The 15,557-nt window shown below is 39.4% G+C and overlaps 1 protein-coding gene across 2 annotated transcripts in view; it reads right to left on the bottom strand.

The window, feature by feature from the left end:
- Positions 1–110: 110 nt before the first annotated feature.
- Positions 111–15,557, bottom strand: part of LOC107226526 — a 51,019-nt gene continuing 35,572 nt past the window's right edge. Inside the window, exons 1-2 of one of the 2 annotated variants that reach the window (XM_015667368.2) lie at positions 12,643–13,322; positions 111–3,144 (exon numbers count right to left, since the gene is read on the bottom strand). In XM_015667368.2, the coding sequence (XP_015522854.1) occupies positions 2,213–3,136 (924 nt within the window). In that variant the 5' untranslated portion in view covers positions 3,137–3,144; positions 12,643–13,322 and the 3' untranslated portion in view covers positions 111–2,212. Of the gene's footprint in view, positions 3,145–12,642; positions 13,323–15,557 lie in introns of those variants that run through there. The other variant, XM_046743767.1, reaches the window with a different exon arrangement.

Here is a 15,557-nt window from a genome sequence, read left to right as displayed (position 1 = left end):
TGTTCATTCTCTTGTCGAGATTACTATTGCCACCTCGTTAAATTCCGGTCATGTAATAATGAGATTGATTATACATGCATACAAGTGATCAATTAACAACAAGGAGAAAATAATATTTTATAGATTTATTCGAATTTTTTTTCGTATAATTGGTAACTGATTTCATGTAACTAGACCTGTAACTTACACAACGTACGAAATTTTATACATAACTACTAAACATATGGGCTAATATATAGCTATTTACACAATATTGGGCCACTTTGTTAAATTTCTTTGCCATATTATGTTTTGTTTTGTTCGTATAATTTTACAAAATTTTTGTTCTTTTTTTAAATTTGTAAAACATTCAGACGAAACTTGGCGTATCAAAGCCATGCTAACCACAGCCTGGGCACTAACTGGAAGCTTGGAAGTCTACTTTAGATACTGCTCACTTTGGTCAATGTCGAAATTTTCCGATAAATCGATAATGGAAAAAAACATTTATTCAACAGAACAAAATAATCAACAGCATATAACAATGTTGTTTTAAACGTTTCTAAATACGAGCCAAAATTTAACACCAAAAACTGTTCTCTGCAATACAGCCAAAGCACTTCTTTAATTTTCTTCCATTTTTGAAAGTCGATTTAGAATGGTAATATAAGCAGAAAATATTACGGCATATATTTATATTTTGTCTAGCTGTTCTTCTGCACCGAAATATTTAATGCAGGTAAAAACGGAAAGTTTAATAATAATAATAATAACAATAATAATAATATTGATAATCATAATAGTAATAGCAGCAGCCGCAACTAACGTATGTGAAATTTTTTTGATATATGAATATGTATGTTGCAGTTGTACTGTACATCAACATTATCAGAAAACGGCCGCACATGTTCCTCTTTTTTTATAATTTGCAGTTCTTAAGTACAAAATTTTTAATATTAAATACAGGCGATACATTAAATCCAAATGTTTTTTTTTTTTGTTTTTTACGCGAGATAACAGAATGTCTATTCAGCTCTTAGTACTCAGCCGCATGCCATTATCAGATGATATTGGTATAAATAAACAGACAAGCAATTGTGGGTGCACGAAAAAAAAAATAAAGAGAAAATACCAACCGGCAAATTAATTAAAAAAACGATCGATAATTTTGAATATATAATTCAATACTACACTTTCTAGAACAAACGAAAAAATTTTACATAAATTTCAAATACATTCTGGAAATAATTAATGAGTTAACGTTAAAATTAATGGAACAATACAGACAACAATATTAAAATATAATCCTAAGTCTATTAGATGGTATTGTTTAAAATAAATCGAAATATGTAAGAGGCGTTATATTTATTTATGTACAACGATTTCTCACCAAATCCGTCTTATATTCTTTCCTCATTCGTAAATTATTCCCATTCACTCACCAATATTTTAATATACATTTTGTATTTCAACATGATTTAAAAAAGTATTTTCGTTTGTTTTTTTTTTTTTTTATTATTTTTGTGTATTTTTCTTTTCGTTTTGTTTTAATATATGTAATATATGTATATACAAACAATATGTGTAGGTAAAGTATACACATGTACGATTGTTTATGCCAGAGACGTCATCTCGCAAAGAAATTACCATGCCAATGGACGGCATGAATTTAGTTTAAATAAAATAAAATAAAATAAATTTGCAGAAAAATCAAACGAACGAAAATTGTAACGCAACCTACAAGTTTACGTCGTAGAAGTGTTTTTGTTTCCATTTTTTTTATCTTCTCTTTGTGCGTGTTATGTACGCTTCCCCATGTATAATATTATAGGTATGTAAAACAGATTGATCAAAAAAAAAAAGTCCAACTGATATATAGAGATAATGTAAGTAGCAATAACCGAATTGCCATTGCGAGAATATTTTAACCAGTTTCGAGTAAAGAATTGAAAAAAGAACGACTCAACAGAGGAAAAAACAAAAACAAAATGAACTACGATTGCACAGAGAAACTATACTCCTCATCGGAACAACAACCCTTTTTGTATAGACTTTGTATAGCATGTATAGTTTGAATACAACTGTCATTATAATCATTATACTTATCATTGCATACAAATAAAAATTATACACACGTATACATATATATATATATATATATATATATATATATATATATATATATATATGTATGTATGTATGTATTTGTATTTTAGGTATTGCGTTATTTTTCCTATGTTTCCAAGCCTGGTACGAGACTATGAAATGTTTGTATATCGTGGAAGGCTCGGCCGCAGGTTTGACTGTTGCTGCGTTCGAACTTTGACAAGTCGTAATGTTCGTCGAGGGATTGAAAGTCGATAAGTCGCTCTTCGAGGGTTTTCGTAGGTTCGGGGAACCTTGCGAATTCGGTGATCCTCTCGTCGTCGCATACGTCCTGACAGTCGATAACATCCATCATACAAGATTCCGTGGAGAATAATCGGCTGTCCGATGTCCTCAATGGATTCTCATTGCAGTTCAAAGAACTTTCGGCAATATCGTTTAGGAATTGACAACTGCTGTCAGACAAGCTTAGCCGGCTTTTGGTAGAGTTTAACGAGTCAATGTTAATGTTCAAACGGTTTTCAACACCATCCATGCCGTTATTAATCGAAAGATCGTTTATACTATCAATATCAGGTAACACGTCATCGATATGAGATAAGAGTCTAGGCGTCGGTGGTAGGATGTAAAAATCGCTAAAAACGTCGTCTGGGAAATCCAAATCGTCGTGGCGTTGTTTTTTCGGACTTGAATTGTGGCTAAGGGACATATCGGCGTCGTCATCGCCCAAACGTTTCTTTTGCAGCAAATCATTGTCTATATTATCTACATTCATATTTCCACTCAGGCTATTTTCCTTCGATGAATCATCCAAGAAATTAACAGACACCCCGTAGCTCCTCGATTTCTCATCACGATTTTCCCTCTGCAATCTTCTGACTGCGTTATTGATCAATACAGATCGACAAAGACTCGCTTCCGGATCTTCTATACGTCGCAGTTTAGCAGCTGATATCTTCAACAAACGACGCCGTTCCTCACGAGCTCTATATTTCGCCGAAATCATCGTCGGCCGACTTCGCCGTATTACCAAATCTTCTTCAAGTCTCATTTTCACGCCTGTAACAAAAATAACAACACATCGTTAGTCGTGAATTTATTACATACACGTATTATACCGTTATGTATATATCTACAGGTATATCGAAATCTTATCTACAACAATAATCACGATATCTTTTATATGATGCTCCTGCAAGTACGCGGGAAAGTTTCTACACATGATATGATGCAGCAGCTTAAGAGCGACGCCCTCTTAATTCCCTTTTTTAAAATTTTTTTACTCAACGAGATTCAGTTCATTTGGCTCGTGGGGAGAAGGATGTGACGTCACGAGAAGTCGGAAGTGACTTCCCCACACGCACGCGGTATGCCCAAAAGTGTCTGACCCTCGTGCGTCGAAAATAGATCTCACGCGTATACTACCTACATATATGTGCGCGAGCAACGATAGAGAGAGCCGTAGGTACAGCTAGATGAAGTTTAAAAAAAAAAGGTTCGTTTCCTCCAAAATTACGAGATTGATACAATAATTGCAAATCGTATACGGAGGTGTATCGCCAAGTTTAATTATGTTTTGAGGGGAAGGAAACGAGATTAAAACTAAACCCAAGAAACTTTTGTATAATATATTGTCTTAATATTTCCTGTAAGTTTTTTTTTCCCTCTACTTCATCATCAAGCTACACGGAAATTTATACCCAAGTCTTTCTTAACGATGACGGAATTTCCACGATGACTGCAATCGACATCGAAATACTATATACTGTCACATGTCACATGTCCGTACATTGTGAGTATTACACGCCAATTTATTTTTCTCTACAAACAATAACTTCATCGTATACACGCTCTAAATAAATCGGAACAGAGGGACGAGTACTACTACTTTATCCTGCACGAGTTAAAATCGATTCAACAACGAAGCCAAGCGTCCTCGTCTCTACTAACCCCGAGGATTCAATCGATTTGTGTTCAGACTGTTAGGTATACACACGCGGTACTCGTACAATATGCGTTGGTATGGCGCTGTCACCGGGCCGCCGTTATACATACATATATGCATATCCAACTGCACTCACACACGTATAGCAGTTATGTGACAACAGCGCAGCTACCGCGCTCGCACACACGCGAGCTACAAAATCATACATAACCCCCACAGAGCCGGTGTAAATCACCCGAAAACACTGGTTTTCTCCATCACCGAAGAGAAAATCCTGACCTACGTCGCGGCCGCCAGCGTTGCGTGGTGGGGAGGGGAACATTTGGTGGATCGGTAAAAATGCAACCTGCTGCACATTTCATTATTACACATACTGCGGGCGTTCGTGCACGGACAGATAAGAATTGCCGCATTCAAAATACAAATTATACTATTATACAAGAACTGATATTCACACTCCTTTACACAGGTACGTATCTATATTTGTAATTCTCTGCATACATGTATATAGGTATGTATTGTCCGTACGCTGCAGTTATATTCGTGTATCTTTATTAGATGTATACAAACAAGTCTGATGCACGCGCGTCCCGCGGACGATGCGATACTAAGGCTTTTATAGCTATTAGAACTAGAGATCGGACGGTGTGGTTAACTTTCTCTGGGAGCGAAAAATGCTGAGACACGTTACCTAACCGCTGCAAACTTAGCGGTATACATACTACCGTATATACATAGCTTCGGGTGAGTAAGTGACGTTCACTTGTTCAAAGTGTATAATATACATATGCGTATTATAAAGATATATTGTAATGTCCGTTCATATAATAGGGCAAGGTTTGATTTTCCAGAGGAAAAGTGTTGCCGCAGATGATAGTTTTTCAATTCGTCACCGGGAACCATTTCAAGAATCGTGACTGAGGTTCGCAACTTACAATACAACGATGTATATTTCTAGAGAGGAATCGTTATTTTTCGTTCGTTTCTTTTTTATAAATTTCACAGAAAACCAAAGTTATACACCACACAACTATTAATTATTTTCAGTTCACGAATACCGACAAGACTCATCTGGATTGACGAAAAATGAGAAAAACAGCAAAAAAAATAATAATAATAAAAGAAAATAAATAAACACAACGATAATACCGTAGCTGTGGAAACAATGCTGTGTACGGTTATAGGGAGAAGTGGCTAACAGGCGACGTCGTCGTCGTCGTTCTTGTTGCGCAAATCAAAATGGAAAGTAACTACACTCGTAGGATCCTCGCTGGTCACGAGCGCCTCGAGAAAGACCTTGGATGGAATGTACAGGGCAAAAAGAATTACCGAATAGTTTACAGTTAAATATTCAGAGTATATGTATATAATACAATAGGCAGGATATAAACCGTGAAAACATCTCGCCAACTGCACGCATGTGTGGGTGTATATATATATATATATATATATATATATATATATACACACATGGTACATGCCATATACATAGGTATAATTCATCAGTCACGTGCACATATCACATGCGGTACGATGGAAAATGTCACCTGCACCTACGACGTAATATTGTGATCTTATTAGGTTATAAATAACCACAAGCATCCCTCAAGGTTATACGACTGTGGTTTCGTATTATATATATTATATAGATATTATATCGAAAATAAATAATTCTGCGAGTGTGTGTGTGTTTCAATATGTATGCATATACCTACATATGTACGATATAAATGTTCAAACTTGTATTGTAAAAGTGATCGACGACGCGCGACAACGTAACGATCGATCGTAACCAAAAACGAAAGTCGACAAGTTTAATACAACTATAACGTTATATTATTGTTATTCCATATTACTATTGCTATTATAAGAATGCATCGAAGATATACATTGTATAGATATGTACATGTATAATAGTTTTTCCATTCGAATTTTATACCACACTTACCATTATAAAGGTACAATGCGCACAGCGTGATATACCTATTAACACGTTTATATAGGTATGTATAATACCCGAGTCTTGCTATACTTACATACGATATATGTGTAGTATTGTATAGTGTATTCAATATAACTACGTGAACGAGTTAAACGCGATTCCACTAAACAAGCCAACATTCAAGGACAAGTTTCTTAATACTTAATTCCGTGCGTGCATTATACGTATTAACACGCAAACGTACTGTGATAATGTGGGGTACACTATGGGGTGTGTGCGTGCATAGATATATATATATATATATATATATATATAACGGAGCGTTACGGATAGAACACAAACTAAACAAGAAAAAAGGAGAATAATAAATAAAAAAAAAAGAAAAAAACGTCTAGTACAACGGAGAAGATAGACTAACTAACGGAAATAGTCATAGTACAGTATACCTACAAGTATAGCACGTAGCAAAGCATTATAGCGTCATACTGTAGGCTCGAGTACCTACAAAGAACTCCAGCTAGGCAGCAAGCCCACCATGCCTGCTATGCCTCTATCATCATCGTCTAGTTAGGACACTTGCTCTACGTCCAACCAACGAAATAATATACATACAGTGTACAATACGTGGTAAGCAGCACCATGAGCGCAGAGATTCGTTTATACACATGGATTCCGTGTGTTGAAAGCAGATTGAAAAAGAACCGATGTATTTTATTTATGTACTGCGATGACGATGAAGCTTGGAACGCGTTCCTAATTCGTATTGAATTTTTTCATTACAAGAAAGGTTAATGATGAAAATGGTGTGGTAGAAAAAGTTACCGCGCTAAATCGTTCCGTTAAAGCGAAATTTCATTTCTCACAATCGGACAAAAATTACATATAATTCGAGATTGATCAAATTTACTGCATGCATAATGAGGTGTTTCAGAAAACAATAATTTGCGATTTTTACCCTAAAAAGGTTGTTTACATTAAAAGAAAAGTTCTGGCAAAAGATGAGCATTCTACGCCATGTGGAAGATAACGCTCAGTTGATCTTTCACTTTTATACAATTTTTCAAATTTATGAAACATCGTGAGTAATAATTTTTTTTTTCATCCCTCGCATCAATCATAACATCAATTTTTCGTCAAATTTACGTCACCAAGAAAACACAAACTAGTATTATCGTAGCCCCCAATTAATTGAGAAGTGTATCTAACGATCTGTTCATTAATAATTCAATCCGATAAAACAGTTATAATTTAATATGAACTTTTGATTTAGGAAAATAGATTCCCGGTTGATATATTTTTGTGTTATGGATCGTGATCTTCGGCCTGAATATAAATGAAATTTTTCTATATCAGTTAGTTCTATTTCTTCGCCACCATTTTACTGGGTATTACAGCAGCTACAAGGAACTGCTCGAGGCAAGGACATTAGCAAGGTCGTATCTCCTTGGTGCTATATTGCAAATGGTATAGAAAGGTATGGAAAGAAGCGCAGTAGCGATGATTGTGTAGTAGTCGGAATGAGGTGTTGCCATTTCATGTGCGCATGCGCGTGCGCGTGTATAAAGGGGGGGAGGAGGCACACATCTTTTCTTTCTTATCTTTCACCGTATCTCTTTCTCTCATACCTATTGATACACACACACACACACACGCGCGCGCGCGCGCACACATATACACGTGTACCACATGTAACTAAGCCACGTTTACAGCTGACAGTCACTCTGCAGACGCGAAGCGCGGCGCGCGGCAAAAGGAATTTACAAAATTAGAAATTGAACTCATACGCTCGTACAATGAGCAGCAATACTACCGCCACTTGACAGCAACGAGCACTTGACTCCTCGTCGCGTTATACCTGCACGGTATACGAATACAACAGCGTGTGTATATGAAGCACGCTACACGCTAGTAAGACTTGTTTCCATTTGGGACGCAGTACCGTTTCCGCGGCGCACGACCCGTTATGACTTTTGTACATGTACCCGGCTTTATATCATCTGTTATATACGTACATACGTGTTACATGCATCAATTATTCGATTGTTGCACATTTTGATTATCTTATTATATATCATAAAACGCGGTAACTTTTCGTTGTATAATACATACACAGTATCTATGTGCGTATAATTAATCCCCGCGAAATCAAAATCACTGATAAACAAATGTATAATACATATGCCTATATCTGCATTAAATTAGGTATTGAATATTATGTAGATATGACACCTCAACTTCGTATTAAAAATTACGATTGTTCTTGACATTGCTATACACACGATATGTGTACATGTGTATGTAAATAGATTATTAACATATACCTATGCAATAAAGTATCACGAGGCTCCCTCCACGCGTCAGATGATTTTGTTTTCTCAAGGGCGCTTCGATTACAACTTTCGTCTTCGATCTATAGTATTGATCACAACATGAAGCCCCGCCTCCGCTCGCCACCCTAGAGTTACACATTACCCACCCGCAGCAGATATTCTAGTCAGGTAACGATTTGTCTTTGCGAGGGGTGGTGGACGGGGAGAGGAGGGAGGAAGGGAGAGGGTCGACGTGTGGAGAAAGGAGGGGAGGACAAGGGACCGATGACGGGAGGAAAATTAGGGCAAAGTACAGTTTCAATATTATATTAGAAACTATGTACGTGTGCCCGTGTGTACATATATTTTCTAAATTTTCTTGATTTTCTCGATTTAGAGAGCGGCGGTAGACTTGACTGCGCGAGTGTATAGAGTTGCAGATCCGCCGCTGTTAAATAGGCCGTGACTATTCCGACGACTTTCTCCCGAGCCGCAATAAGCGAAGACTTTATTTCCCCTCCCCTCCTCTTCCTATCTCTTCTTTTTATCTTTCACGTTGAGAACGCGCAGATCCGTTCGAAACGACGCGCGAATGCAACGAATTTCAAGCGGCGATACTTCTTTTCTTTTTTCTTCTTCCAATTACTCCACGCGGCTAATAAATTCGTACAGTTAATTTTTAATTCGTTACAATTCATACATATAATGTAATATGGTTCAACACACCATAAAGATATACCACACAGCGATAAAAAAAATAAATAAATAAAAAAAAAAAAAAAAATAATAATAAAAAAAAAGAGAGAGATGGACACTCGGCGAGATAAATATTATTATACCGATCTGATAAATTTTGCAAATTACACAACCGCTCCCGCAGTCTTCTCTATTATGTATTCAGTGACATCGAAGAAATTAATCCGTGAAAAATCATCAGATAACAACATCGCGCTGTCTATTATACCACACTAGGTACGTCACACAAGGTACACAGTCCTAAGACGTACCTGTACTACTACCGCGTTTCCCGCATCGTATAAAAATGTGTAAAACGGTTCAAATGAACGTACAACACCTGTATATTGTATAACGTTAATTACATTATAACGTAAATACGAGAAACAAAAATAACGTCAACTGGTATATCACGTTTTTCGAATGTCGGAAATTTTTCAATTCGTCGTCATATTCATGTTCGGTATTCCAAATTCGCGATAATTCATTACAGAATCGCAACGTCGTCGTTATGCATTAATATTATAATATATATACATGTATAATATACGCCGTATAGACGGTGCGTGGTATAAGCTCACAAGACTCGCATCAATACATGGCAATCATGCTAAAAGCAGATGTTAACCCCACCACCAGCACCACCTCGGCTGGTAGCCGCCTTTCGGCAGCAGAGCTTCGATCACACACCGGCTCGGAAAGGTAGCGGCAAGCCGTGACGTCACACGCCGACGTAGCGACGTTTCAGCTGTCGCGCGACCAAAACGTCGTCGTCGTAGTCGTCCGGTGTGGTGGTTTTTTTTCCTTGCATTATGCATGTGCGTGCGTTTCTCTGTGTCACATATCCCCCCCCACTCACCCACCCCCCCATTATTTCCTCAACGCGAACCCACAGAATGTCAGTAAGCCAAAGCCCTCGCGTACTCGCAGTTTGAATTTCGCGGAAAACAATGACGACAAATAAAGACTGTGGACGGGACAGCTACTATCAAGATCAATCAGCGAGCATCGTCGCATGTGTAGAATGTATACGAATATGATATTTACATATAAACGGACACGCATACCGGGAACAAGGAAAATTAGTCACACGATTAGCAATCGCAATAATTTCGACAGTTGAGAGTGTCGCGTAATTTTCCTGTATACACCGTGCTGGTATACTGGCTTGTTAACAACGTTACATGAAACAAGGAAACTGATCCGTTCGTCAGCATTGATAAAAATTGTCTAAATTCAAATGCTGCCCGTTCGCCGCTGTATCAGTATAACGAATCGCAATAACAACGATATTTCTGTTCTTCAAATGAAAGAAATGAAAAATAAAAAAAAGAAGAAAGAAATTGATCGTACCATCTTTCTACACTCACAGAGCAGCGCACATTTGCGGCAAACTACCTAACATACGTGTACACATGTAAATCGGCATGACGTGCACGATGTAAACACATGCATGCAACGAGAGGGAGAAAGAGAGAGAGAACGAGACGTGTGTAGGTACTCAAAGCAAAATAGAGAGAGAGAAACACACAGACGTTAGGTTGTGAAAAAAAATACACAAGAGCATCGACGCGACGATCACGTAAATGTCCTTCAATTCGAATCGGGTGAGAAAAATAGAGGTGCCATGACGAACACGTACACAACCACATTGGCACTGACGTCATTAGCGTAATCTGCGTATAGTCTGCTGCGCGTGTGTGCGTTTTGTTGTTTTCTGTACTTTTTAATTTTCTTTACGTTCCCCTCATTATCGCGTATATTTCAGAACGGATCGCAGATACGCACGTCGCGCAAAGCTACGTTACTTATGGGTTCGGAGTGGCTGCTTTATAGGGTCACAAGACTGTTACCCCCATCCTGGATATCGCGTAAATCTGCCGGTGTTTCGAAAACACGTTTTCAAGGCGCCCTGCACGCGCGCATTCCGGCGTCGATGTATGGTATAAAATCAGGCAAGTACGTGTCGCGAGGATGAGAAGGGGAAGACGAAGAGGAAGAAGCGAAAGAGGTGGGTACGCACGCTCGTTCGCTCGTTCCTTCGCGTATTATAATCGTCGCGATGACCCCGCGATCCGCTAGGTTGTACGAAGAAGTCGAGCAGCGGCGACTGCTGCACACGCCGCTGGTGTACCACTACACGTGCCATTGCATACGACATACCATATATCGTATACCGTATACACGTAATACACTTCTTGTATGCGAGTTGCGCTATTTTCGAAAGCAGATTCACCGAGGAATGAGATCAGTGCGTTAAATTTAAATATGGGCTTGAGAAGAGTGACCGCGTAGTAGCGTAGTCGTAGTCGTGTAGTCTCGGGAGTTTTAGCGGAGCCTCTACGGTCGAGCGATCTCGCTGCGATCAACCAAGTTGGCGATTCTCTGTAATATCGCCATTATCCAAATCGCAGAACAGTATTATCCGGAAAACTATATCTGTACTCCGACACCGTATGCCGCATTAATTGATAACACCGACTACCCACTGCGTGTAACGTATTTGCACATCATCGCGCCGAAATGTAATAACAAAAACAACTACCGCGAGCGGATCGTCAGCCATAACTTGACGAAATTCACTTTCAACATTATTCACGCGCTGCGACTACATATTTTCGCGATTTTGTTTTACGGCATTTATCACTCCTTCGAATATTCGTTAGCGTTCTTTTAAGAATTTCGGACGCGCGTCATTACTGTACACAATACGCGAGGAGGAAGAGATAATACGTAAATACGCGTGCATATGTTTCAACACGTATAATACGTACATAAACCTATACATATACGGATACATATCGGATCAACTTTGAATTTTTTCACACCTATATTGTGAAACTTGTATTAATTCGCAAGCAATGATCAGTATTGTCGCTATACGAGGTCGGAAAACTAAGCGAAAAAACGGTAAGAAAAAAAAAAGCAACAGAAATGAAACCGAGTGTATCAGACTGACTTCTTCTCTTACACACGGTAGCAAAAATGTGAAAGTCGAAAGGCAAGACGTGTACGTATGCATGTACGCGCGTGCACGTATACACAAGCGTGATATATATATGCACATATATGTATAAAAAAAAAATTCAAATTCGATCCGATGAAAATAACCTACGTATGTAAGAAAAAATAAATAGATCATCACTGATAAAAGGTTTGCTGTGCGTAGAGATATATGTATATACTATAGATTGTTGTACGGATTGTTTCGTTATTGCAATCGTTGACAAGGCGTGTAAAACACGATAGTGCGGACGTCGCGTATGTCGAGAATCAACTTGTCGCGACCTACAAGACGCGCGTTCCACAAAGGAAAAATTTCACGACGTGTGTACAATAAATGTAACGTATACCGATATACCCGTACCTACGCGGGGATTTTATTTTCTTCTCAGTACCGCTCGTATAACGTTCAATACGATCGGAAGTGAGAATGGGCAATATGCGGGGGTAATGACTAACAAGAGCGTTACAGACGACGAATCGCGGGGAATTACCGCAAGCGCGTTTTATCTACCGTCAATGCTTTGCCAAAAATCAAAATTCACCAACTTGACGATCGTGTATATATATATATATATATATATAATGCGTAAACACGCATGACGTAAGTGAAATTTCTTTACCTGTATCAAGTTGTTCCTCAGCCACAATTATAGCAGCAGCCGCAACTTCGTTGACAGTACAGTTGGGATATTCGAATAGACCACCACACAAATGCAGCAACAGAGTATAATAAAACACTGGCTTTGTCCTTTTAAAAAATTATCCGCATGCAACGCAGTACGCAACGAGAAACAAGACGGTTCTTTATCACCTTTTTATCTTTCTGCAATTGTTTATAACTATTATTGTTATTGTATTATTTATTTTAATTTATTTTTTGCAATACCGTTCGACTTATCGAATAATGCAAACGAAATCAGAACAGTATGATGACGTCATCGCTTGGTACACACTCCGTAAATACTTTCGCCACTTTGTTAATTTCGATACATATATAATGTATCTATGTATGTTGAACGTATTTACATATACAGGTATACAACACGTTTCCGTATCGATGATGCACGACGCGTATACCGCGAATTGCGACGATCGTACAAACGATTACATCAATCGTAATATGATATTATAAGAAACGACGACGGGTGACGGTGTGTAATTGACTGATTAACTGCGATTTCCAACCGAAGTAAGTATGCACGAATGTGTGTACGTGCAAGCGAAGCTCCGGTAAAGACAACCGAGGCTAACCAGTGACAGATTGCGACTGACTGCCAGTCGAGTGGTGTGCGCGCTGGCTGGCGATGATGCGACAGCCCCGCCGAACGAACGGACGACGAACGAACGAACCAACGAACGAACCAACCGCTACGTCAGAGTTGTAAATTTCCCCTTCGCGGGTTTCCCCCACTCGTTTGTGCCGTGGCAAACAATTGCCTTTTTCTCAGTAAGTCTCAAGGATTAGCGACTAAAATTCGAGCGAAAGGTTCGCAGGCCTACGGTCAAAGTGCCGATCGAGTCCGAACCTCTTCACCTCTGCCGATTACCGATTTACAATTTATTTTAAATATACAATCGGCCTGCTGCAGGCAGGTGCGCGGAGTGCTTCTGCACATATTACACACATGTGATGACGATATTTCCCCTCTCGGCGATTAAACAAAAATAATTTACAACGCTCGGAGAGCCGTTTCAGATAAAACGTAAACCGCGCCGCCGTCACCAGATTTTCTACATATTATACGAGAGATTTTCCACTTCGTCTTGGCCGCGCACGTGCCCGAGCGAACAAAGATTCGGACTTCCGAAATGTGACCTCTCAGTCGTCGAGTTCTTCGTCGCGCGGCAGCTTTGTTGAATATTAATTTTCTTACAATTCGACGGACTCTTCGTTATTCGACATTAATTCCTCTTCAAATCTAGGCATAACCCGGCGATCTCGCGTCCTTGTCGCACGCACGCTCCCCGCCATTACAGTTTGTCCTTCTCCGATCCACGCATATGTACGTACTCCCTGCAGGCACCTCTTTTGTTCTCGCCTCTACACGCCTATACCGTCTTCCTCGGCGCACGCAGCCCTACGTATATACAAGCCTCATCTCGCTTGGACTTACGTACGCGTGTGCAGTGTGCAGCGGTATACCGCCTCTCTCCTCTCTCTCTCTCTCTCTCTCTCCCTCCCTCTCTCTCTCTCTCTCTCTGGCGATCTAGCTGCTGCTTATTAACCAGAGAGCAAGCTAATCAGTTTTCGCGAGAGTTGGTGGCGTGGCTCAACTAAAATACATACACCTAGACGTTATACTCTGGCGCCACCGCCGCCGCTTCGTTTCGTTTCGTTTCGTTCTGTACTCTACATTAATACCCATCGACCGATAGTCGTGCATTGGTGTACAAGTCTAGTACAGCTTTCTGTAATAACATGCATATACGTACCTGTAATATCATCGGATGTCCTACCGTATAGATGTTGATACGCGTATTTAATGCGTGTATCTACGTGCTGCCCAAAGCCTCGATATTTACAGCTGTATAGGTGTATACGAATATCAAGCATAAGGTGGATGACCGGGATGCTGACTCGAGACGAGATGAATCGTGTACCATTATTCTAATTCTTTTAAATCGAAGCGAGCGCGAATAAAATACGAAACAATGCGACTCGCGGTATAAGATTCGATCCGATATATATGTGTGTGTGTGTGTGTGTGTGTGTGTGTGTGTGTGTGTGTGTGTGTGTGTGTGTGTGTGTGTGTGTGTGTGTAGTATATATATAGAGAGAGAGAGAGAGAGGTGCAATAGACGAGTTTGGTAAATGTTGGAAAACTTGCACTCCCTCCGTGCCTCGCGCGCTGCTTCCATCGGCTATTACTATACATTCTTCTCTTCGACCCTTGTAAATTTTACAGTCTTCCCCTCTTTCTACTTTTCGACGCGACGAACACATTTACTCGGCTCTTTCTCTCTTATACCTATATATCCGCTTGCCTATCGCTGCTCCCGTCTTTGTCTCACTGCTTAGACTACAAAGGTTCTCGTAAGGCTTAACGGGACCAGTTATTAACGAAACAGAAATTAGCCAGGTAACTTCGACGAAATTTGAAAAATAAGGATTAGTCACGACCGTTGCAATTTCTTGACGGATTACTTGTATTGTTCCGCTTCGGGTTTATGAGCAAGCAAATCGGCCCCAACGATATTGAAGTTATACCTGGACTTCCTCGTACCTGAAACTGTGAGGAATAATTTATTCATTTTCTTTATTTAAACTTCAATCGATTGCTGCCGATGATCGATAAATTAAATTCATATTCAGCTGATTACGATGCCTGTACCCCAATTCATTACGTGTAACGGATTTTTTCGTCGGTATAAAAAATTAAGTTTTTGTAGCAGACAATCAGAACGTGACCGAACCTGTATTTTCCTCCGCATTAGTCCAAGTTAACTCGTATACTGGTCCTGTTGATAGCCGTATTGTAGCATAGGTGTACACAAGCGAATGGAATCGTCCGCTTTTACCCGCACCCTATGCGTA

Source organism: Neodiprion lecontei, chromosome 6, assembly GCF_021901455.1.
Source record: "Neodiprion lecontei isolate iyNeoLeco1 chromosome 6, iyNeoLeco1.1, whole genome shotgun sequence".
NCBI classification, from domain to species: Eukaryota; Metazoa; Arthropoda; class Insecta; order Hymenoptera; family Diprionidae; genus Neodiprion; species Neodiprion lecontei.
Note: the sequence above shows the minus strand (reverse complement) of the source record. Positions and strands in the feature narration are given on the sequence as shown.